Source organism: Myotis brandtii, unplaced genomic scaffold, assembly GCF_000412655.1.
Source record: "Myotis brandtii unplaced genomic scaffold, ASM41265v1 scaffold395, whole genome shotgun sequence".
NCBI lineage: Eukaryota > Metazoa > Chordata > Mammalia > Chiroptera > Vespertilionidae > Myotis > Myotis brandtii.
The window spans coordinates 306,321-331,628 of NW_005365155.1; the positions used below are offsets into that span (position 1 = coordinate 306,321).

At 39.9% G+C, this 25,308-nt stretch overlaps 2 protein-coding genes across 2 annotated transcripts in view; both read right to left on the reverse strand.

Annotated features, from left to right (window-relative positions):
* RGS17 (regulator of G-protein signaling 17) overlaps positions 1-25,308 on the reverse strand; it is a 175,159-nt gene that overhangs the window by 130,600 nt on the left and 19,251 nt on the right. The gene's annotated exons all lie outside the window — the stretch shown is intronic.
* Positions 10,615-11,238, reverse strand: LOC106727243 (tectonin-1-like). The gene has a single exon (XM_014545038.1). The coding sequence runs from the start codon at positions 11,236-11,238 to the stop codon at positions 10,615-10,617; it is 624 nt and encodes a 207-aa protein (XP_014400524.1).

The following is a 25,308-nucleotide window of genomic DNA, read 5'->3' on the forward strand; positions in this document are numbered from 1 at the left end:
ATGTTCCAAGTGGCAAGGATGTTGTTATTTTTGAAATCGTGTCTGCTTTATAGCCTACTTTAGATGTTTATTCTCTCTGGAGATGAGGCAGCTTAAGGAGTGGGGACTGACTCTTGTTAGGAGAAAAATAGGAAGGAGAGATTGGAGCTGGAGCTGCCTTGGCCAGAGAGTGAATTAAAGAGGTCTGTGTCTGTGTTTGGAGACATTTATACTTCTGTAGATAACAGCGCAAAGATATGGGTGTCTGGGGACCAGATGGGGATGCTGTGCAAGGGAGATAGCACGGGGTTATCTTAAAATGGATCTAACTGAACAGGGCTGTTTGGAGAAGAGATGCGACCATAAGGAAGGGCTGGTGGTCACCAGAGCCCGACTCCCGAGGAAGTGGTCATACATCGCCAGACAGAGGTGAGGCATTGCCCACATCGAGGTGATGCTGTAATGGAAGCTTGCAGTTTCCTCATTCCAAGTCCATTGTCATTTCCTTAGTCTCAGCTCATACGTGCTCTACTGTTTGCTTTGGGAAAACTGGGGTTTTAGGGAAAAATGGTTCAGTCTTATAGCATTTGTAGAATTATATTAGGGGTGTGGCCCTCTCAAGTCACTCTTACAGGGATATTCTTGCAAGTTCATAGGAAACCCCCTGGTGGAATCTTTGGTCTGATGCCCCGCTGCTTCCAGCCAGCAGGCAGACACCTGCTTTGGCCATTTGGCTGGTGATGTTGAGATGCAGATGAGTGGACAAGGAAAGCGAGCAAATGTCTCTCCATCCTCTAGTGCTGTCATAATCCAGGCGTTGTCAGCTTTATGTTGTCAACTTTGAAACGTTGGCAATTGTGATGTCCAAATCTTTATCTTTAAAACTTGACTGATTTAGCAATTAGCAGGAATTCTGTTTAAACTATGTGGATTTGTAACATTTCAAAATCTTTCTATAAAACTAGAAAACATTGACACCAAACCTAGCAAAATGTAATAGAAAGAAAACTATCATCCAGTTCAATTACATATTTGTAAACATAATGCATCAACAAATTGGAAAGATACTATAGCATGAGTACATTCATTATAAAACTGGTAGTGCAACATTAACAACTCAATGAATAAATTTCATATCAGATGTGACTAGGAAAACCAGGGCTATAAAAATTAAAATTTATCAAAGCTGGGATACTTTGTGACATGCTTATTCATACTTTTCTAAATTATATATCTACCTATCATTCACTTAAATTCATACTTGCTTTGTAGTGTACTGAATGGACTAAACTCAAAGAGAGAAACTCGTTTTGCCTTCAAACCAACATGTCCTATCACATCTTTCTTCCTCACCCTTGAATACCTCAGGCAGATCTATCCACTTTTCAGTATTAAGGATTTTATCAAGTTTTCACGTGAAAGTTCAATCTCATGTTCAGTGTACAACTTCCCCTTTCCAGCGCAGGCCAAACAATCATTAGGGGAGCTGTACCAGAGAAAGGCGGGGAGAAAGTTGGCTGCTTCTTCCACCCTTTCTCACTCTTCCCTTCTCCTTGCCCATGGCTTTGATGCTTCTGAACTTCCCTGTCTTTGCTGAGCAACATCAGTTCCCAAAAGCTATGCTGTGAAAGTTGAGCTTTCATAAAAACTTTTCTCAACTTGATGTTGGTGCCCTGGCATGAGACTTCACTTTCCAGCAGCTCAGCAAGCATGGCAGCCAAGAGCGAGGAGCCAGTCTCCCCCTCCCGCAGAGAACTTCATCTCTGGGAATAGACCTCTTGCATCGTCAAGGCTTTGGAGCTCGCTGGGAGGAGTGGGTGACACTCTTCCTCTTATGGTCAGACACAGGCCAACCACCTGCTATCCCCACAGTTTCATTCTTCTAAACAAACCCCAATCTTCTGCTGATATGGCTGGACAGGATGACAACCAGTTGCCATTGCTGGGCAATCCCTGGGCAGAGACGTCTGGCAGCTTCTTGGCTGTTCTCTTTAGAACGCAGAGTTCTTATCTATTGTCCTCTGTTTTGAGGTTTTAGCCAAAATTCTATGAACCAGAAAAGTCTCATTCTGTATTCTGGTGTGTGTGTGTGAGAGAGAGAGTGTGTGTGTGTTTTCCAGGGTTTTCTAGCGCTTAAGCAGCTTTATTTTTCTCCTTTTCAAACCTGATCTGAGCTTTTTTCTAGACCATGAATAAAATCTTGCATGTGAGGTCTCCCGTTTTTTCCAGTCACTTTAAGATGAGTTTTACTGAGTTTAAGATATTAGATAAGTCTTATAATATCACAGTTATAATAGTATTCCACTAAAAGCTTCCTGTACCCACAGCATGAGGGTGTTTAGAGCTCATAATTCATGCCATGAAAGACGGTGGGGTGTCAGACTCCCCGATCATTGACCTTTCTCTCCACTCTGGGAAAGCAGGCGGCCTTAGCCAAGAGAGTAAGTGGGTGGCATGGTAGGTAATGATCCTTGAGAGACCCCTCAGAAAGACAGTTTGTTAACATGGAGGACCCCAGCCCCGAGATGATGTGGGATGGGCTGCCAGAGCCTTGAGCCTGGGGGCAAGTCCCCAGGAGAACAGCTCACACAGGGAACTGTATGGACAGAGACAACCCAGCGGGGTTTGCAAGGACTGAAATTCAGTTGTAGCTCATTAACAAAAATTGCTCTTAACTGCCATGCATTTGGAAGTTAAGAAATAGAACCAATTGTGGCTGAAGAAATAATTTCAGAATTTAGAAAATATTTTGAACAAAATGATAGAATACATATTCCATACCAAAGCTTACAGATGCATCTAAAACAATACATACATGAAAACTTATAATGTTAAATATTTATTTTAGAGAAGTCTGAAGGACACAATAAATGCAAAAGACACAATCATGATAAAGTTATAATGGAGAGAATCAAAAAGGGCAGAAGAATCTTTGAAAGAAAAATAATTTGACAAACTTTGACAAGATTAATTAAGATAACAAGAAAGAAGAAATAATCGTGTTATTTCTTAAAAGAATGATAAAAGGGCCATAGTTTAGATGGAATATATATTAAAAGATAACGTAGAATGCAATAATAACTTTATTTCTGAAATCTGAAAACTGAGGGGAAGTGGACATATTTCTGGAAAAATACTACCAAACTGAATCAGGAGAAAAAGAGGAAGCTGAACTGTCTTATCGCATTAAAGAAACGAAGCTATTAGCTGAAATCTTTGCATTTATGTAAGTCTGTGTGTGTGCATTCGAACACGGAAAGAGGTATTCCATTTGTTGCCCTTGGTTAGCTGGGGAGGCTAAGACTTGAAGAGACTTCTGGCTGATTCTTCTCTTACTTAGTCATTAGAACCACCACCTCTTCTCCTCTGGATCTAAATCATTCCAGAATGCATACTCATGTCTGATTTATAATATCCTAGCTGACTCCTCTGTACCCGTCATACTATTTTTACAGTCTGGAGTCAGAAACTACTAATATATTTTAACCTCAATATTCCTTCTTACCTTCTTTCCTAACATAGCTTCAATGATAAAATGAAACTGTCCCAGCAAATAATACATTTTTTTCTGCTTTTCCTTGCAGCTACATATAGCTTGTTAACTAAGTTTCTGGTCAATGAGAGAAAGGTAAAAGGGTGCATCAGAGTGATAGCTTCTCACCTTCCCCTTTGCTCTGTGGCCTTGAACCCCTGGAGGCCTACGGGGACCACTCCTGAAGTAACTGTGGAACAAACAACACCACTGCATTGCCTCCCTTCTTACATGAGAGAAAAACAAATACCTTTTGAAAGCCAGTATTATTCTCCTCTTAAAAAACAAACAAAAAAACTAGCAAAAAAACCCCACAACAAAACAAAACAAAAAAAGCCCTTTTGATATGCATAATCACACCTAACCCTGACACAAGGCCCCGCGGAGACCTGTCATGGTTCTCCCAGTGGAACAAGCAGATACTGTTCCCGGGCCCCTGGCATTTATGTGACTTTCTTTGTTGTTGTTTATTTGTTTTTAATTTTTATTGAGTTTATTGGGTGGCATTGGTTCATAAAGTGATAGAGGTTTCAGGTTTGCAACTCTATAATACATCATCTATATATTGATATTTTTAACTTTAATTTTATTGTTGATGCTATTAGAGATGTGTCCATTCTCCCCTCCTTTGCTCACCTCCCTCTCACCCTCGCCCCACCTTCCCTCTGGCCAGCACCCCACTGTTGTCAGTGTTTGGGGTCATGCACATCTGTTCTTTGGCTAATCCCTTCACTTCCTTTCATCTATATATTGTATTGTGTGTTCACCCCCCAAGTCAAGGTGGGAATACAAACTGGTGCAGCCACTGTGGAAGCCAGCATGGCATTATCTCAACAAAGGAAAACGGGAACTGCCTCGAGGCGTTTACATTTGAGGTTAGCATCCCCGCTGTGGTGCCCGCCCCCCGTCACAGTTGGCTTTTTCTAGGGCAGACCTTCACAGGACCGGCCACCTCTAGGGCTCAGAATCCAGAAACGACCTTTTATCTGACTGTGAGATTTTTTTCATCTATTTAAAGTCTCTGTGATAGGATTTAACTCTGTGCCAAAGTCCTTCTGTCTATACTCTGCCAATTATTTCCCAAGAAAGTTTCCATTTTCTGGTTACAAGAGCTTGTCTTTGAGGGTCCGGCCTGGGAGGCCCCAGTCAAAGCCACGTCCACGAGGCTGTGTTGTGTGGAGCGAGGCTGAGGTCTGTACCAGCCCGAGGAGGTCTGGCCATACAGAGGTAAGAAATTGGGTGTCCACCTAAGATCCCAGCTCCTGGTCAGCGTTCACTAGGAAATTTAAAACATTTTCTCAATTTAGTCAACTGGCACATTGCACAGATCTGGTGTTCTGCCTGGAACATCCAGTACCAAACCACGCTTTCCCCCCAAATTGAAATTCCACTCTCAGTGTGGTCTCCAGGCGATCCCTTTCCCTTTCTGGCGGTGGTCCAAACACCGCCCCTGCTCATGCTGGGCCCAGATCTTCCCTCCAGTCCTCTCTCCAGAATCTAGGAGACTTAGTGAAAGTGCACGGTGATGATTTAAATCTAAAACCCAGCTGGCTTCAAAATGCCCTTTTTCCTCCTATTAGCACCATCACATGTAACACTTTAAAACATTGACCTGGGTGACTCACCCCACAATTGAAAGAAGAATGTTCTGGAAAGCAAGAGTGATTCCAAAATAATTTGTAAAGGGAACACTCCGTCCTCACCAAGACTCGCAATCCCCTTTGTTTCTTCTCCCATTTACCTTACACCAAAGCTACCCGGATGTCAGCATAACCCACTCCCACGTTTCTCTGCCGTCGTCACCTTTGTGCACCTCACGGTTTCCTGGGACCCTCTTGCCTTCCTCCCGTTCTCCCTCACAAGAGCCGGAACACCTGGTCCTATAAGAAAGGCTCCCTCGAAGAATAGAGGGATTTGAAAAAAGACCGAAATGGGGCCAAGCAGAGAATTCTTTTTGAGGGTAGGGAAGATGGCCAAGAACATTTATCAGTTAATCACTTTTATCCCGACACACAGCCAATTCAATGTTTCTTTGGCTCCTGTTAGGCTGAGGGTATATTTAGTTGATCCATCTTGAAGTCGTGCATTTGAAGGCACTAGCAGGTTCCTTGGTCATCTCACTACCTGTGACTGCTGTTTACGTACACTACAGACACTGTGCTGCTATACACCAGAGCCAGGAAAACCTTTTCTCCTGCAAAGAAGCTGGGGTCAAGGCCATAGAGCTGTAGGTGTGACTTCCTGTAGTCCACCTTCACTACCTGTTTGATCATGGATTCTAAAACCTGAGGTCCTACTGATACAGGTTTTGACAGAAGTGTTAGAACAAAGTACTTTACATCTGAAATAAAATCAGTGGATAGAAAGGGATAGGACAGGACAATTTGTGGAGGAGGTGCGTTCTTGTTTTTTTCTTTTACATGCCTTTTTTTTGGAATGAAGAAAAAGACTGTTTCTGACTTCAGGAATAATGATCGTGATCAGAAGATCGAATACTAGAAGCTGCCAGATCCCCTTTTAGTCCTGCAGTTTCACACTCCATGGAGATTGCAGAGGGCTGGGAGATCATTAGGACCGGTGCGCCCACCAGGCCTCCAGCCTGCGGCGGAGAGGAGGCCTCTGAAAGCAATCTGATGTGCAGCGAAAGGAACCACAGCGAATTCATGGAACTTGCATTTTTAAAAATATAGATTTTAATTGGTTTCTAGAGAGAGAGGAAGGAAGAGGGGAGAGAAAAAACATTGATGTGAGAGCCTCAAATTGTCCCCTGCTGGGGATCAAGTTCCAAATCCGGGCATGTGCGCTGACTGGGAATCAAAGTGGCAGCCTTGTCTCAGATTCTTCCATAAATGTAAACTCTACATGGCTAAAAAAATGTTTATATTAATATAGAGCCAAATTAATCCCCTTCCTCTTGAATTTTTTGTTGTTGAAGAAATGCTCATCTTATATATTTTCTTGGTTCTTGAATGTCTGCTATTGTTATTTAGTTTAAAGGAATTACTAAAAGATATTAGCAGAAGATGTGCTTAAACTAAATGAGTTAAATCAAAATTACTAAGCAATGGGGAAACCATGATATAAATGTACTGAAAGCCAGTATGGAAATTTGCATATATGGCTTCAAATTAATTTAAAGAACAAATAAATTATTTCAAAAAATAAAAAAAAAATCCATGTAAGATATACATTTAAAAATAAAGCCTATGCCCCTACCTTTGCAGATAATAAATACTAATAAAATACAAATATTTATCTATTGACTGTCTATTAAAATCTACTTATTCAAGCTTTGCTGAGAGAATACCATGTGCCAAGTGCATCTAAAGCATTGAATCGATTTCCCAATGTGTAAAGATTTTCCGAGACATTTTGTTTACACCCTAGCTTATTTGGAAAATGAATTTTTAGAATTTATATAAAAGTAATTTTTAGAGCTGTTAATATATGGTCATAAATTGAAAGGAAGATCATCCAAAATGAATGTGATTTCATCTAATTTTTGAGATTCCAAAGCCAAATATGTAGCAGAAAAATACGTGAAGAATTGACTTTCATTCCCTTAGTGTTGATTTTAATAACAGAAATTTATGGAGTAAAGATATTAACAAAAGTTCAAGTAAAAATTGGTATTTCTTCTAGCTACTTTATTTTTTTTATCATTTAATCATCTGCTATTTATCATCCAAAATTATCTCACATTCTTTGTCTCCTCACTTTTTTTTTGTCTTTTTGTGTCACTAGAATTAAAGATATTTCTTTACTGTATTTACAGTGGGCTACGAAAACAATAGATAAATGCTTTTGATCAATCTGCAGTGTTTAACAGCAAGTCCCTGAGGACAGTCCCAAGCAGGGAAGTTATCATTTAAAAATGTTATTCTGACTGCTATGTGGGTCAGAAAGCAGGTGAGCAGTTAGGCCACTGATGGCGAACCTTTTGAGCTCGGTGTGTCAGCATTTTGAAAAAACCCTAACTTAACTCTAGTGCGGTGTCACATATAGAAATTTTTTGATATTTGCAATCACAGTAAAACAAAGACTTATATTTTTGAGATTTATTTTCTATATAATGCCATTTAACAAAGAAAAATCAACCAAAAAAATGAGTTCGCGTGTCACCTCTGACACGCATGTCATAGGTTCGCCATCACTGAGTTAGGCAGACCCTGCAATCCCAGGAGAGAGATGATGGAGTCAAAGAGCATCAGCACAGTGGTGAGGTCGTGTGAGACATACTCAGATATCTCCTTTGTCAGCATTCAGTATATAATCATATTCAAAGGAATACATTTAAGTTATATTCTAGCTTAGATAAAGAAGCCAAGAATGATAGAAATTTTGAAGACATCACAAAAAATCAGTACATTCCAAATCTAGATCGTTTCCATCTATACTATTCTTGTATATTATAAATATTATAAACTAACATTTTTATTTCCACTCAAATATTATCCCTCAAGCTGTGATGTTGCCTTCACTGAAGAGAGTCATAGTGTGTCTAATATAAATAAGGAGAACAACGGGGCAAAAATGAAATGCAAAACATATTAAGATTAAAAAGAAACTATTCTGTTTTCCACTTGTTTTTCCCCCCACATTTCTTTGTTAAACCCTTTGAAAATGCTCACTGAATGATAAGATAACGTGATTTCACTTACTTTTATATGTTGCCACAATCTTTATCAAGAAGCATATACTCATTTCATTCTTAGACACACTAAATATTATCCCTAAATAAACTGGATTGAGCAAACAGAGTCTCTGACTGCTTGGGGTAATACTTGAAATAGTATTAAGTAGTTCAGTTCAGGTGTACTGTGGGCAGGCACGTCCTTGATCGGGACCAGAACCTTGGCCATGACAGAGCCTTTTCTTTTCCTTTAACTAATGAAAGACCGCCTCTTCCCAGGTGCCTATCCGTGTCTTAAACACCTAAAATGTGGCCAAAATGAGTGTCAAGGTCAGTTCTTTACACGAGTAGCCACAAAGTTCTACTTGTAGTCTGTGTATGTCTTTATGGCAAAAGACAAGCAAGGTGCTTCTGAGGGGCGAGTGGGCCAAGGCCAGGCGTTCGTACGGATAGTGGAAGCTCCTACGTTTTTTTGTTGGGAGGAAGGGACATGAAATGACTGAGCTCTGGAACCTCCTTCCACATCGTGGTTCCACGATCTATTGTTTTTCTCTTCAGATTTTAATTTCAATTTTTGGTAAGTTTTCATTGAATGTATTGGGGTGACATTGGTTAATAAAATCATGTAGGTTTCAAGTGTACAAGTCTACACTACATCACCTGTTTGTTGTATGGTGCTCACCAGCCCAAGTGAAGTCTCCTTCCAACACCTTTTATTTATCTTTACCCTCTTCTACCTGTCCCTACCCCCTTTTCGCCCTGGAAATCACCATACTGTTATCTGGGTCTATGAGGTGTTTTTTTTTCCTTAATCTTTCACCTTTCTTACCCAGCCCCCTACCCAATCCCCTCTGAAAACTGTCAGTCTGTTCTCTGTATCTATGAGTCTGTTTCTATTTTGTTTACTTGCTTATTTTGTTCACTAGATTTCACATAAAAGTGAAATCATATGATATTTATCTTTCTCTGACTGGCTTATTTTACTTAGCACAATGCTCTCCAGGTCCATCCATGCTGTCACAGAAGGTAAGGTTTCCTTCTCTTTTAGGGCTGAATAGTATCCGCTGTGTAAATGTACCACAGCTTTTTTATCCACCCATCTACTGATGGGCACTTGGGCTGCTTCCCAATCTTGGCTAATGTAAATAATGCTGCCATAAACATAGCTACTTTAAAGTTATCTAGACTTACTTACAACATGAGTTTTAATAATTTTTATAAATAAGAATTGTACTGGTTGAGCTTATATACACTTGGCCTTTAGTCTTATAGAATTCACTCTCTAATTTGTGTTTTTTATTTTATTTCTAGGTTATTATCTATGTTTCAAACAAGAAGTACCATGAGCTAAAACAAATTATTGGACAGATTTGTTTTAAATGCAACAACACAAATGTCAAAACTGTCACAAAAACAAAACGAAAAAATTAAAACATTAAGACAATCATAATAAAAACAGCCTGAATCAAGGGTTTTTTTTGTTTGTTAGTTTTTGTTTTGAAGGAATTAGAAGTGAAATCATTCAGACAGGTGTGAATTCCTTTTTTCAAGTTTGGGAATAACGCAGTCTTGCTCATAGTAGAGGAACGTTAGTATCCTCTCAAAGCGTTTTCCCAACACCCCCTGATTTACTTTGATGGACAGATCATTCCCAAGCAAAATACCTCTAGCACCAGGGACAAGAATGGGCTCTGCTGGGCTGCTTTGTTACGTGTCACAGGCTGCTGCTGTGGGTGACACGTGTCTGCCTGCTGCCAGTGCTCTGTCCAGCTGAGGGTCTTGCTATATTTTCTGAGGCCGAGAAGGACAGCCTCGCACAGTATTGCAATCGGCTGGGGACAAGAGCCCCGGATGTTGAAGCTCCTTGCTGCAGGCATGAATGCAGGCTCTGGGAGATTTCTTTGACAAAGAAAGATTTGGGGAAATATGCTTATCAAACTCCTTTTGGAAATATGATGGTTTACTGAAGCTGTTTCGTGACACATGTCTCACGAATTATGGGCTTTATAGATTATCTGAGATTTGCTGCATCAATAGATGGACCATTAACCAGGCCCACCGTTAGCAGAGCGCTTTACATATCGTTGCAGGCACTTGGAAGGGATTTATTTATTTTCTTCAATGGGGAACTGAATCAATCTTGTGATAAATGCGACAAAGGCATTGCTAAAAATGCGTATGCGTGTAGAACTTTTACAAAGGACTGTGAACCGACTGGATATGTCGAAAAGAAAATTGATTTTGAAACCTGCTCTGCCATGACCAGAGATAAAAGATCTTTTTTATTATACTGTTGGTTTTTAAATTATGCTTCCTGATGCATCAGACAGTTGCAACAAATTTCTAAAAATGCTCAGTCAAGCTACCCCAGCAAGGTTACCACTCAGCATGGTTACCACCCAGCATGTTTACCACCAGCATGGTTACCACACCACATGGTTACCACCCAAAATGGTTACCACCAGCATGGTTACCCCCCCACATGGTTACCACCCAGCATGGTTACCTCCCCAGCATGGTTACCATCCCACATGGTTACCTCCCCAGCATAGTTACCACCCCACATGGCTTCCTCCTCAGCATGGTTACCACCCAGCATGGTTACCTCCCCAGCATGGTTACCATCCCACATGGTTACCTCCCCAGCATAGTTACCACCCCACATGGCTTCCTCCTCAGCATGGTTACCACCCAGCATGGTTACCTCCCCAGCATGGTTACCATCCCACATGGTTACCTCCCCAGCATAGTTACCACCCCACATGGCTTCCTCCTCAGCATGGTTACCACCCAGCATGGTTACCTCCCCAGCATGGTTACCATCCCACATGGTTACCTCCCCAGCATAGTTACCACCCCACATGGCTTCCTCCTCAGCATGGTTACCACCCAGCATGGTTACCTCCCCAGCATGGTTACCATCCCACATGGTTACCTCCCCAGCATAGTTACCACCCCACATGGCTTCCTCCTCAGCATGGTTACCACCCAGCATGGTTACCTCCCCAGCATGGTTACCATCCCACATGGTTACCTCCCCAGCATAGTTACCACCCCACATGGCTTCCTCCTCAGCATGGTTACCACCCAGCATGGTTACCTCCCCACATGGTTACCTCCCCATCATGGTTACCACCCCACATGGTCACCACCCCACATGGTCACCTCCCCACATGGTTACCTCCCCAGCATGGTTACCATCCCACATGGTTACCTCCTCAGCATGGTTACCATCCCACGTGGTTACCTCCCCAGCATGGTTACCACCCCACATGGTTACCTCCTCAGCATGGTTACCATCCCACGTGGTTACCTCCCCAGCATGGTTACCACCCCACATGGTTACCTCCTCAGCATGGTTACCATCCCACGTGGTTACCTCCCCAGCATGGTTACCACCCCACATGGTTACCACCCAGCATGGTTACCTCCCCACATGGTTACCTCCCCATCATGGTTACCACCCCACATGGTCACCACCTCACATGGTTACCTCCTCAGCATGGTTACCATCCCACGTGGTTACCTCCCCAGCATGGTTACCACCCCACATGGTTACCTCCTCAGCATGGTTACCATCCCACGTGGTTACCTCCCCAGCATGGTTACCACCCCACATGGTTACCTCCTCAGCATGGTTACCATCCCACGTGGTTACCTCCCCAGCATGGTTACCACCCCACATGGTTACCTCCTCAGCATGGTTACCATCCCACGTGGTTACCTCCCCAGCATGGTTACCACCCCACATGGTTACCTCCTCAGCATGGTTACCATCCCACGTGGTTACCTCCCCAGCATGGTTTTACCACCAGCATGGTTACCTCCCCACATGGTTACCACCCAGCATGGTCACCACCCCAGCATGGTTACCACCTAGCATGGTCACCACCCCACATGGTTACCTCCCCAGCATGGTTACCACCAGCATGGTTACCCCCCAGCAAGGCTACCAAGATCTCACACTTTGTCACAGAAAAGCGGTCCCTTCCTGTCAGGGTTGCAGGCAGTTCCAGGCTTAGCCACACACGAGGCTAGAAATAACCTCTAACTTGTGGCCATGTAGACTCAGTCCTAACATTAAGTTTCTAGTCCTGATGGCCACTTTCTTTATGGTGAGTTTATCATCAATGTTTTGGTTGCAAACCGCAAAACGGTTTTTGGTGAACTTAAAACCAGAGAGAGTTTATTGAAGAAAACTGCCCAGAGGCCGGACAGCCAGGCTTGGGGATGGACAGAGGAGTGGCAAGCAGGGGGAGCACCCGGCTGCGGTGCCATCGCCACGACCCATTCTGCTCTTGTGATGAATGACCTCAAATTGTCTGCCTTTGCCCTCTGCTCACTTACTCAAGGTTCCACGTCTGGGAAAACGCAGCCATTTGGTTAAACTCTGGTTACAAGTCAGAGTTCAGTGGACAGGAAGAGAGGCCTTCAGGAGAAAGCAGCCTCTGAGAACACCACCCCCAGGGGGAGGTGAGAGTGTGACAATGTGCAGGCCCTGGGGGATGACCAACATGCCAGTGTGGGTTGGAACGGGCCATTGTGGTCTCATGAGTGTTAGTTCACACCATCTCGGTGGCTCACGGCCCTCAGAGGGGTCATGATAGTACTGGCCCCCAAAAGGGATGAGGTGAATTCACTGCTGCTTTTTCTACGGGACTCTAATGCCCATTTATCCACAAGGAGGACAAAAAAGTAAAAACTTGCTTGTTTCCCATTTTTTTCCAGTAACCAAAATATTTGTTTTACCAGAAAGGAATGCAGCCAATATACATTGAGCTGGCTACTTGCCGGTGGCAATTTCTCTCACAAAAACTATTTTGATCTTCTCTCTAACCAAAATCCAACTAAAAATGATTAAAAACTAAGATGTATAACAATTTCGTTCTAAATTTTAAGTCTTTTTGAAAGTCACTTTATTGCCCACTGAGCATTTAACATCATACAGACAAGTGCTTTTTAAACTCTAACGTGCCTCAGAATTACTGAAGGAATTTGTTAATATGTAGATCTGGGTGAATCAGGCGATGGTTCTATGCTATGGGCCTTGAGTAGCAAGGCTGGAGACAAATAGCTTCAGCAAGAAGACCAAAATCAGGGTAGCTGCAAGCGAAGAGAGACAATGAACAGCCTTGCAAACTAAGATGAGAGCTTTTAACGCTGCCTTGAAAGCTCTAGGATCTGGTTCTAACATGCTGAGATTTTTAGTTGAGAGAAATCACTCTGAAAGTTGTTTGGAGTGTGCATGGAGAGGGAATTGGACTAGAGCCAGAGAAACTAAACAGGAGACAAGAAGTAATCAAGTCATCTGGGCAGGGCCAGATTCAAGGCTGCTGGCCCCGGGGCCATACGGAGCACATTTACAAAAGGACACTGTATTTGACAGAAATACTCTGAATCATGCTGCCAGGACAGCCAGACTTCTCCCCATGACTTCCTCTGACTGGTGGAATGTGAAGTGATGCTGCTGCAAGCACAGTGGCTTCTACCCTCGAGCATAAATAGCACAGCGCGCTTTGCTCTGCTTAGCCTACGTCATCACTGCTGACTGTTGCTGGTGCGTGGAGGTGCCCAGTGTGAGGAATACCTGCAGACCTAGATCTGACCACAAGACCAGGTACCTAGAAGCCTCTGGAAGTCTGCAGTTCTGTTACCACCAATTTCCTTCTAAGCTGAAATAATGCATGGTGTCGTACTGTAACATGGACATGAGCAATACATTTTATCATCTAAATGTAAGTCTTTCCAGATACCTTACAAGACATGGCCTAACTCATAAAATTGACATGAAACACACACACACATTTTTAGTATGTCCAAGTAAGGTGTCTTGATCCTTAGTAAGTACCGGTGACTAATGTGATCCTGTGGTGAATGAAGACCACTTGGAAGTAAAATGTAGTTCCACATTAGTAAAAATCCAATGTTACGTTCAGTACATGTAATAAACTCTTTTGGAACACAAAGAAAGAGAAAACTTAAATTAACTTATATTAGATTCTCTATGCCAACACACATTAGAGGTTGAGATAATGTTTAAGAGTATTTGCTCGAATGGCCTTGCATCAGCACACATAGGGGTGTTCATAGGAGGGATTTTGAATGCTTTTAAGAGACAAAAGTAAACAATAAACTAAATCAGATAATGAAAATGAATGAGTTAGTCTTCCTTATGCTCCTTCAATGTGTAGAACACCATCTACCATGTAAGTAGCAGTGCCAAAGTAATAGTTCTACCCGAATAGAGGTAATTTTAGAAATAACTGGATTCTTTTCTTTTCTTGGTGATCTGATTTTCCTCCTGGTGAACTATTTTAGCCCTAGTGAAGAATGTGTGTGTGTATGTGTGTGTCTCTCTCTCTCTCTCTGTGTGTGTGTGTGTGTGTGTGTGTGTGTATGTGTATGAATGATCCTGGGGTAAGAGGAAATTATGATGTAAGGAAAGTTACGATGATTCAAGGAGAAAATGTAGATTTTTTTTTTTCAAGGGAAACATGGATGGAGGAGGGAATCCATAGAGCTGGTATTAAGGGCCTATACTCATTTTCACATTAGGGGATGCAGGGAGAGATCCCTCCACAGTGTGAATAGGGCAACCCCAGTTGTTGGGGAGCAGTGTTCGTGTGTTCATTCAGACAAAGAAAAGAGACAGCGCCCCTCCAGGCTCTTTCTTTCTAAGCTCCCATGGGGCCTGGGCAGGACCTAGAAATTCCCAGGGGAGCAGGGAAAGAAGCTGAGATTAGAACCTGTGGCTTATGACAGGGATCCTGTAGAAAAGACAGTGAGGCCTCAGAGCCGAGCTAAAGGTGTGCTGCAGCCTAGATAGGACCCAACAGATGATACGGCCCAAACCATGGTGGTGTGAGTCAGGAAGGAAGGGGTCACTGGGCGCTGAGCTTACGGAGGAGCAGGCCAGGAGATTCATCAGCTTTGGATGCCAGCAGGTGCCAGTGACCAGGAGGGGAAAGGATATTGTGTTACAAGTGTAAGTGGGGACCCAGGGCACCGGACAATCTCCTGCACACGAACCCAAGGGCCACCTCCCCCCTTTCCAGGATTACATACAAGCATTGCGGTATATTCAGATGCCATCTAGAACTGGAACCAAAAGTAAGGCTTACTCACTTTAAGAAAGATACTTGCATCTTAAATGCAATTATGTCTTACATTATATTGAATAAGAACTTGGTAATACTTTCTTTGAGTTTTACTTGATTAAGAGCTAAACAAATGTGACATTTTGGGTTCCAATTCAAGAAGCTTTGTTTTCTAACCTTTGAATTTTTTTTAAAAAAATGTTCAATTGAAATTCAAAATGCTCATTAGAGAAAGCGAAGCAGTGATCTTTTCTAGCCTGATGGTTGATATATTATCATCATTACGCCTAGTTTACATGGTAAAGATAAATCACTGTGGCTGTGCAACAGGACATGATGCCTAAGGATATTAAAAGTTTTTATGTTTCTCCAATTTAACTACTACATTTTAGAGAATGCTGCTGCTTTTAATTATTTTCTTTCCGCAGCGTGTTTGCTTGGATAATTTTTACATCATGTGGAGTTTTAAGTGTTTGAAAATATCTTTTAGGAGAGATTGGTTTGCTTGTAATTTGTATGTTTTCCCCTGTGTATGATTTTAATTTTTACATGCGAAGTGTCCTCCAACACATGAGAAGGGCAGAAAAAGGCCTCTTCTGAGGGTTATATAAGGCTTCCCTGAGCATGCTGGGAAAACGTAGTCGCTAAATGGACCCTCACTGTAGCATGAGATGTTTACTTTGCTCTTTTATGTAAATCCTGCATGGTTACTTCTTCTGTTAACCCAATTTTATTCATTTCTCCTAATCTTTGTCTTCGTAGCATAAAAATGTTCATCCAGGCACTTAATATTTTTGTGAAAAGACATTTCAAACTAATTTCAGGGTATTTTTTTTACATTATTATGTTATTTCCAAAGCTGATCTTCAGAGAGTCTTTTTGTTATCTGTAAAATTGGAGTTTCTCTATGGAAAAATATTTTTTAACAAATGAGTGAAGTAGTTCTGTTTCAGCTCCTTATTGTTCATGGTTAATATTTTCCTTAAGAATCTGAATGTTAAAGGACTCTCCCATAAATTAGAGGGTTGTCTATATTTACTTAACGAGCATATTTTTAGAGAGAGCATGCTATACATGATTTTTGTTCAAAAAATTCCCCCAGAGAAATAATAAGAATGTGCAAAAGAAATAAAACAATGCAGAATTTTAAAGGCTGTTGTTGAGGTTTTATTTTTTCCTCAAAAACTAACAAATATGCATTACTTTGAGGTGTATTTGCCCATTGCAGTGGAAAATTCCTTGCAAAAATCAGGAAGATCTGCATGTGTTGCACGTGGAGCATGGTGTAAATGCAGCTGCATTTCTAGACACTAACACCAGACGGCGCTAAAACACTGCAGTTAGTGGTCGTCCCGCCAGTGGAGGTGGTATCCACAGCCTACTGGGCACATAAGAGCTAAATGTAGGGGTTGATAGGGAGGGAGGGGTCCATTGGAACTACATTTGGCTTTATGATATTCTACTACGGGGTATTTTCTATTTTCTTCCTGTACCTGAGACAAGACACTTCACAAGTGAGCTGCAGAATGCATGGCATTCCCCTTTATCTCTTGTTCTTGATGGCAAAATTAGCCTTTGGGTGCCTGTGACGGAAGGACATACGCTGGCTGTGTCTGTTTAAATTAATCACTGGCCATGAACATTAGGAGAGTGACAGGAGGGAAGATCCTCAGACAGAAACTCGGGGACAGTTTACAAAGGATCAGCAGCGTGCATGCCTGGGAGCAGTGGAGGGAGGAAACTCCATTTTATAAAACACCCCACAAAATATAAGAACAATGATTTTTTCCCTCATTCTATCTTTTTCCTTTGCAAATGATAAAATAGATGATTTGGGGACTGTATATTAGGACCAATACTAAAGTTTCAAAGAAAATCAGACATTCTTATAATATGCTGCTGCTTGAGTTAGAATGGAAAGAATGAGGGCTCGGTGCTCTGTTGTAGATGAAAAATGTGTGATGGAAAGCAATGATAAAGCTAGGCATAATTCCAGAATTTATTTTTAAAATTCTCCTAGAGATTTATTTATTACTAGGACAACAAACACTTAGCAGAATATTTGTTTTAAATTATGCGAGAATCTGTATCTATGGCATCATGAGCAGAATCAAAATTTTCTTTTGCTTCTAACATTAAATGATGCTCTTTCATTGGGGATACAGGAGCAGAGCTTGGTGACCACCCCTCACTGATGTCGATGGGCTACGTGCAGGGTAGAGCTGGGCTCTATTCTCTGACATTTTCCACAGCTCAGTGATATGTCATTTTATAAAAATGAAAATTATTAGATAGCGGTAGTGGAGATATCATCAGGAATGTTGATTCCTTTAAACTATCTTAAGATGAGAACACCTAGAGGTAATGTACTTCTCAATGATCATATTGTATTGAACATTCTCAGAAAAAGTTTGTTAAAAAACAAAGTAAGTTACGAAACTTAAAAAATGTATTAGTATTTTTGGGTTTGTGAGGTAAAATAAGAGAAAAGGCAAAAACAAATTGGACATTAAAGCTAAATCAATAGACTTAGTGAAGATTTATTTTTTAAGAAATATAATAGTTGAATATCCAAAGAAAACTATATATATAACATGAAGATTTTCAATTGCCTTTGAAAATGATTCTAATACCTGCTACTTCTAAATTTATTGCATGTGAATTTATTCACATTTACCACCAAAGATCTGAAAAAAACACTTAAAATATCAATGTATTCCTACAAATAATCACAGAAAAAAATAAAGCAACCTATTTAATTAAGAATAGAAAATATTAAAAAGAAAAAATAGGAAATAGGCCTACATGATTCTGCAAACTTTCTAGAGAAGGTCATTGATGACAGCACTGCAATTAATTTTATTAAGATTAAAAGAACACAATTGCTAGTTGATAGTGAATACAGATGTTCAAATTTATATCTCAGTTCTTTTTCTGAAAATAAAACTTTATATAACCACTTAATAGTTTCTAATTTTCAGGAGATAATATCCAATAAAACCAAGTTTTATTATATCACTTAAAGTGATTAAAGCATTCTTAATATTTTTAGTCTGTTTTGTTGGCATGGGAGGATTTCTAATAGCAAGACTTTGAAATGACCAAAGTTTTTAAAATGGCTTTGAGCTCATCAATTTGTATTACTCTTGTAAGTATAAATAGAAGTGTGAAAGTAATGAGCTTTAATAACCAAATTAGCATAATTGCAATTTTTGTTTCAATCAACTTATTCTTTTATATTTCATGTGGTTTTCATAGCTTTGTGTATATTTTAGAAGTATATATATGTATATATATGTTTAAAACTACACTTAGAAGTTTTATATATAGCTTTAATTGTTTCATGATTATATAAATAATGGGGAATATGTTTTATTTTTATATGTCAAGATAGAACTTTGGAATCAACTAAATAAGCATTCCTTATATTTTATTCCTTCTTATTATTGTTCCAAATAATGGCTTATGATTAAGATATTTTGATATTTTATTTCTTTATCAGAACATAGAATAACATGAACTCCATAGATACTTATCCTTAAATTTTGATACTAAGGCAAGGAACACATTGACAAATATCTTAGGTTGTTTGGTTCTTAAAACCTCTGGAAAGCATAACAGAAAGTAAAAGTTGTGACTGGTATCGCAAACAGGGAAATTGAAATGGTAACTTCTTAATAAAAAGCTAAAAGAACCTAATCCTAAAGGATTCAGTACCTGTATTTTAGGACTCTTTTCTTAATTTGAATATATGATTTGAGAAAAGCTTATGGACTACAGTATAAGGATGGATGTTAATAGAACAGTATTCCTGAGGAAAGATGAATAATATAACACAATGGAAATTTGATAAACCATCTAAGATTTGTGATGGAATCCTATGGGACTGGCCTCCTAGCGGGGCTGGAATTGTTTAGTCTAAGATCCTTTCTGCTAACTCCGCTCACACATCTGAAGCAAAACCCATATTGCTGAAAAATAAAGCTAAACATATCACCACATTTCAAATAATCTCTTATACAAGTGATGCAAACACACTCCTTTTAACCCAATTTTAGTTCACTATTGTTTCTGAAGATGCCCTCGAGGGAAAGCTAGACCACAAAGTAAAAACTCGTAGATAGCCCCAGTAGCAAACACAAACGGAAATATCTCATGGTTTCCAACACTACCAGTGTTTTACATTATTATTTGCACTTTCGGTTTTTGACAAGTCACAAAAGCAGAATGCCCAGAGCAAGGTGAGAATAAAGCCCACAGTTCTCATAGAACACTTACATTTTCGGTCCCAGCTTCCTTAAACTGTTGCTGTGAAGAAATTTCATTGGTTTATGACAACATGGGGCCATGAGAGAGACTGCATAAAGTCATCTCAAACCATCTTGCTTTCAGTCAGATATTTCCATGAGTGATTTAAAAATCACAAAGTTAATAAATGTGTTATGATTATAAAGTAATAAGTCAGATTTCCATAATTTAAACATCAAGTTCAGCAGTATGCTGACATTAAATCATATTTTGCAATTTTTCCTCATCAATGGTAAAATGTACTTTTATGAACCCCTTCATCAAATTTAAATAACTTGCAAACTTTAACATATTTTATTCTAATTGAAATCAGTTTAATTGAACACTTTCTCCAACTGCATTCCATTGATTGTCATGCAGTATTTAAAAAACACCAACATTCAGTCTTGTGAGTTGGATTAACCAATACTGTCTTAATAATGAGTTTGGGGTTCTTATTATTAACAAAGAGAAAGAGTATTTGCCTTAGGATTTGAAGTAGGAAAGGGTATAGAATCTCTTCGTTATGGGGTTTATTCTGTGAAAAGAGAATTTTGAGCTTTCCTGTATTTTTTGCTTGTTTTTTGTTAATCCTCACCCAAGGATATTTTTCCATTGATTTTTTAGAGAAAGTGGAAGGGAGAGGGAGAGACAGAGAAACATAGATGTGAGAGAGACACATCTATTGGTTGCCTCCTGCACACACCTGACCAGGGCTGGGGAACCTGCAACCAAGGTAGGGGCCCTTGACCCGAATTGAACCAGGACCCTTCAGTCTGCAGGCCAACACTCTATCCACTGAGCCAAATCAGCTAGGGCTGAGTTTTCCTGCATTTGTCTTTGTTGCTTTACATCCTAATTCCCACATAACCCTTGAACACTTCCCATCTCAGAGTAAAATCCAAAGTTCTCACAGTTGCCTACAGGACAGGACATCTCTGAACGCGCTCTGACATCCACTCCTCTAACTTTCTTGCGACACCCCTCTGACACTGGTCACCTTGCCATGCCCCTACGCCCATTCCTCTCCAGCCTCAGATCTCTTCGAAAAGAGTTAGAATTCAAAATGTAATGATAGGAGACAAAGCCGTGGCTTCATCACCTGGGTTGCATGAATGAATAAGGTGCAGAGCAAGGGCTGTGGAGCAATGGGGACTCTCACACATGGCTGGTGGGAATGTAATCTGCTACAAACACCGGAAAACCGCCTAACGGTATCTAATAAAGTCACGGGTGCACATGTTCTAGGACCTAGAATTTAAGGCCTAGGAATGAAGCCTGGAAACCCTTGCACATTGATACCAGGAGACACATAAATAGTATACACAGCAGCACTATTCATAGTAGCCAAAAACTGGGAACAAAATTTCCCTTAATAATAAGTTATGGTCTATACGTACATAGGAATGCTATAGAACAATAAAAATAAATGGATTATATCTATCTGTATTGCCACAGAGAATTCCACGAGCCTCATAATGAGAGAAATAAACCTGTTGCCAAAAAATAGATACAGTATGATACCATTTAAAATAAGTTCAAAAACTAAAAATATTATTGTATGTGAATAAGCACAGATTTAGTAAAACTAGAAACAAAAAGACAAAGAAATCATCATTGACAATGTCAGGGTAGTGGTTTCCTAAAAGAGGAAAAAGGGTACAGTAAAGCAGGAAGCATAGGTCTCCTAGGGTCTGGGCAATGTTTATTGCTTTTTAAAAAATATTTATTGTTGAAAGTATTACATATATCACCCTCTCTCCTCCATTGACCCCCCACCCCACACCTGCCCCTCACAGGCCTTCACCACACTATTGTGTGTGTCCATGGGGTATGCATATATGCATACAATTTCTTTGGTGATTTCTTCCCACTCATCCCCACCTTCCCTCTGAGATTCATCAGTCTGTTCCATGCTTTTATGTCTCTGGATCTATTTTGTTCATCAATTTATTTTGTTCATTAGATTCCACATATGAGTGAGACTAGTCTTTCTCTGACTGGCTTATTATGTTTAGCATAATCTTCTCCAGGTCCCTCCATGTTGTATCAAAGGGTAAGAGATCCTTTTTTTACTGCTGCAAAGTATCCCATGGCATAAATGCACCACAGCTTTTTTTACCCTCTCATCTACTGATAGGCACTTGGGCTGTTTCCAGATGTTAGCTATTGTAAATTATGCTGCTATGAACATAGGGCTGCATAATTTCTTTCTGATTGGTGTTTTGGGTTTCTTAGGTTATTGCCAACGATACCTCCGATAAAGGGTTAATATCCAAAATATACAAGAAACTCATACAACTTAACAAAAGGAAGACAAATAATCCAACTAAGAAATGGAGAAAGGACCTAAATAGATACTTTTCCAAAGTGGACATACAGATAGTTGGCCAAAAGACATATGAAAAAATGCTCAAAGTCACTAATCATCAGAGAGATGCAAATTAAAATGACAATGAGGTAGCACCTCACACCTGCCAGAATGTCTACCATCAACAGATCTACGAACAGCAAGTCCTGGAGAGGATGTGGCAAAAAGGGAACCCTGGTACACTGTTGGTGGGAATGCAGACGGGTGCAGCCATTATGGAAAACAGTACGGAGTTTCCTCAAAAAATTAAATATGGAACTGCCATTTGACCCAGTGATTCCACTTCTAGGAATATGTCCAATATTTCTTTTTTAAGCTGTGTGTTGCTTACAAGATTATCTGCTTAATTATTTTTATGATGTATAATCATTGTCATACACATACATTTGGTACACTCTTGTATATAATACATCTAGCTATTTAAAGAGATTAAATAAAGAAAAATATAATCAAGAAATGGCATTAAAGACCAAAATGCTTATGTATTATTTCACAATCTCTCTATACATAAAAGCCTAAGCAATGCTCTGACCGTTCAACCGGTAGCTATGATGCCCAATGACCACCAGGAGGCAGATGGTCAATGCACAGGCATGGAAACATGGAACAGACTGATGAATCTCAGAGGGAAGAAGGGAGGGGGAGGGCGGGAAGAGATTAACCAAAGATCTCATATGCATACTAGAGGTCCGGTGGATGGATTTGTTCACCAATGAGGATGGTGGGGTCCCTTGGCCTAGCCTGTGGGGATCAGGCCGAACTGGCCTGGTGCATGGATTCATGCACCAGTGGGGTCCTCAGCCTGGCCTGCAGGGATCGGGCCAAAACCGGCAGTCTGACATCCCGCAAGGGGTCCCAGATTGCGAGAGGGTGCAGGCCAGGCCAAGGGAGCCCACCGGTGCATAAATCCGTGCACCAGGCCTCTAGTATGAATAATAAAAGCCAAAAGGATTATACAATTATGTTTTCTGATTAACAAATTCTTTTCCTGAAAGGGTAAGTGGAAAGCCAAATTATAATTAGAAGGAAGCTTGATGAATGCGAGATCCAAATGAGTTAGGTGGATTTACACAATTTCAGTATTTTGTGGCTAAGAAAGTCTGATGCATCCATTTCCACAACTAGGAGCTGCCAATTGGACCAGGTAGCTCTTGTTTTGAAGCCAAATTACCACTTTTATGGACAGTTAGGAGAGTATTATTGGTTTTTGTTTTGGTAATATTCCTTTTTATACTATACCTGGGCTGAGAGAAACAATCTTACTTTAGATAACACATTCAATTAAGTGCCAAGCAAGTTTTGCAGGCTTTAGAGATATTCATTGTTTCTAAGATGAGTTCATATATCTCTGGTCCATATTTATTTAAGAATGCAATGATTATCCTTATTCATAAAATTTTGGGTATATATCACCTCTTTATGACAACAACTTTTAAAATATTTTCTTCACAGATTGTAGATTACTAAGTGTAGAACCACATCAGATAAAAGTATATGATCTCAAATACCTACAATAGTTTAGGGCCTTTAATAGACAATTAATGCATCAACATTTGATTAACAATTAAAAATATGGACCAAATGTTTTTATTTTGATTGGTCATCTTCTCTCTCCAGGTAATATTCTCTAGTCACATTCATGACTGAATCTCGAACCTTCCTAATTCATTACGGCTTCTGTCTAAACATCCTCAGTCATATTCAATGTAATGTAGGAATTACATCTACTACTGTCACTCATTATTACCAGAATTTTACCCTTCTAGTTCCTAATCACCCTCAATTCTGCCTCCTAATGGAACTCTATTTTGTGGGTTCATTTTCTTTCAAATCCCACTTTATGAAGGAAATCTTCCTGATATATGTAGTGAAAAAAAGACTCCAATTTCTCCCTTCTTGCTTGACTATATTACCTTTCATTTCTAAGAGTGAGAAAGGCAATTTAAAAAATAAAGACATGGACACAGGCAATAGCAGGCAATAGGGTGGTGAAGACATGGTCGTGGGGCGGGGGTAGAGAGAATGGGAGACATATGTAATACTGTCAAGAATAAAAAATATATATATTAAAAATTAGAAACATTGAAAACAAAACAGTAAAATCTTGTAATGTTCTCTCTCTCTTGCTCTCTCATTGCCTATTTGAGCATAAGCTAAATTACATGTGTTTTGGGGCAGAATCAATACATTCAGTGTAGACCATAAACTTTGTAATTAATGATGTTCAGAAACAAGTGTATATATATAAAGCTTTCATATGAAGGTTTGTGAGATTTGTAAATCATATATCTTAGTAATTACCTTTTTATGACTAACATATAGCGCTATAAAGTAGAACTCATTAATGCAGATAAATATAAAGCACGTAGAAAATACAAGAAGCATAGAAATATTAGAAGCAAAAGTTGTAAGACTTTCTACTTTTTCCTCCTACCCTTTCCTCATGACATTCTCTCCCAAGAAATTCATTATCAATAAAATGTTGTGCTTTGTTTTGTCTGTTTGTTGTTTGTGTTTGTTTGTTTGTTTTTTTTTTACAAAACTCTATGTGGTATACTAAACCTTGCCCTTAACTATTCAATTTGTGATATGATAGTTGAATGAATTTTCCCCGTGGTAATTTGGAAGGCTTATAATTTGCTTTCATTCTTCTAGCACTTGCCCTTCTTGTTGTTTAATATACCTAACTACTTTCATTTATTTATTTATTTTAATCCTCACCCGAGGATTTTTTCCATTGATTTTAGAAAGAGTGAAAGGAAGGAAGGGGGAGAGACAGAGAGAGAGAAACATCGATGTGAAAGAAATACATTGATTGCTTGCCTTCCACACACACCCAGGACCAGAGCTGGAGATTGAGCCTGCAACCGAGGTACATGCCCTTGACCGGTTCAAACCCCAAACCCTTCAGTCCACAGGCCGAGGCTGTATCCACTGAGCCAGACCGGCTAGGGCTACCTAACTACTTTTATCGTTTACCTACTGTGGAGGGGCTTCCTGCTGGGAAAAACGGAGAAGATATTAAACTACGTCTTTCTCTCAGTTTCCTTTGCTAACTCTGGCTCACATTTTAGACGGGCTGTGCTCTTTATGCCATCCCATTTCTAGCTCTAAGTAACATGCATTCCTGTTCCTTGATTATTCAACTTTAATGCTGCCTGTTTGACTCCCTGAAAAGAAGATGAAGAAATTAAAGCACTTCGAATTTTTTTCATTTTGATTCTTCATTTTCAAAATATGATTATTTAAATTTATATTTTCAAGATTTATCTTATCTTGTTAATCCTTATTCAATATAGATCCTTAGGTGGTGTGCTTTAAAAAATAAAAATTCAATGTTTCCCCACTGGTGCTTTTAGCATGGTTTCTTCTTTCATTTGTATGTTGTTATTGTTGTTTTAGTTTTCTC

Coding starts and splice junctions, on each gene's coding strand:
- LOC106727243 (XM_014545038.1), bottom strand. CDS start 11,238: ATGCTGGGTGGTAACCATGCTGAGGAGGAAGCCATGTGGGGTGGTAAC.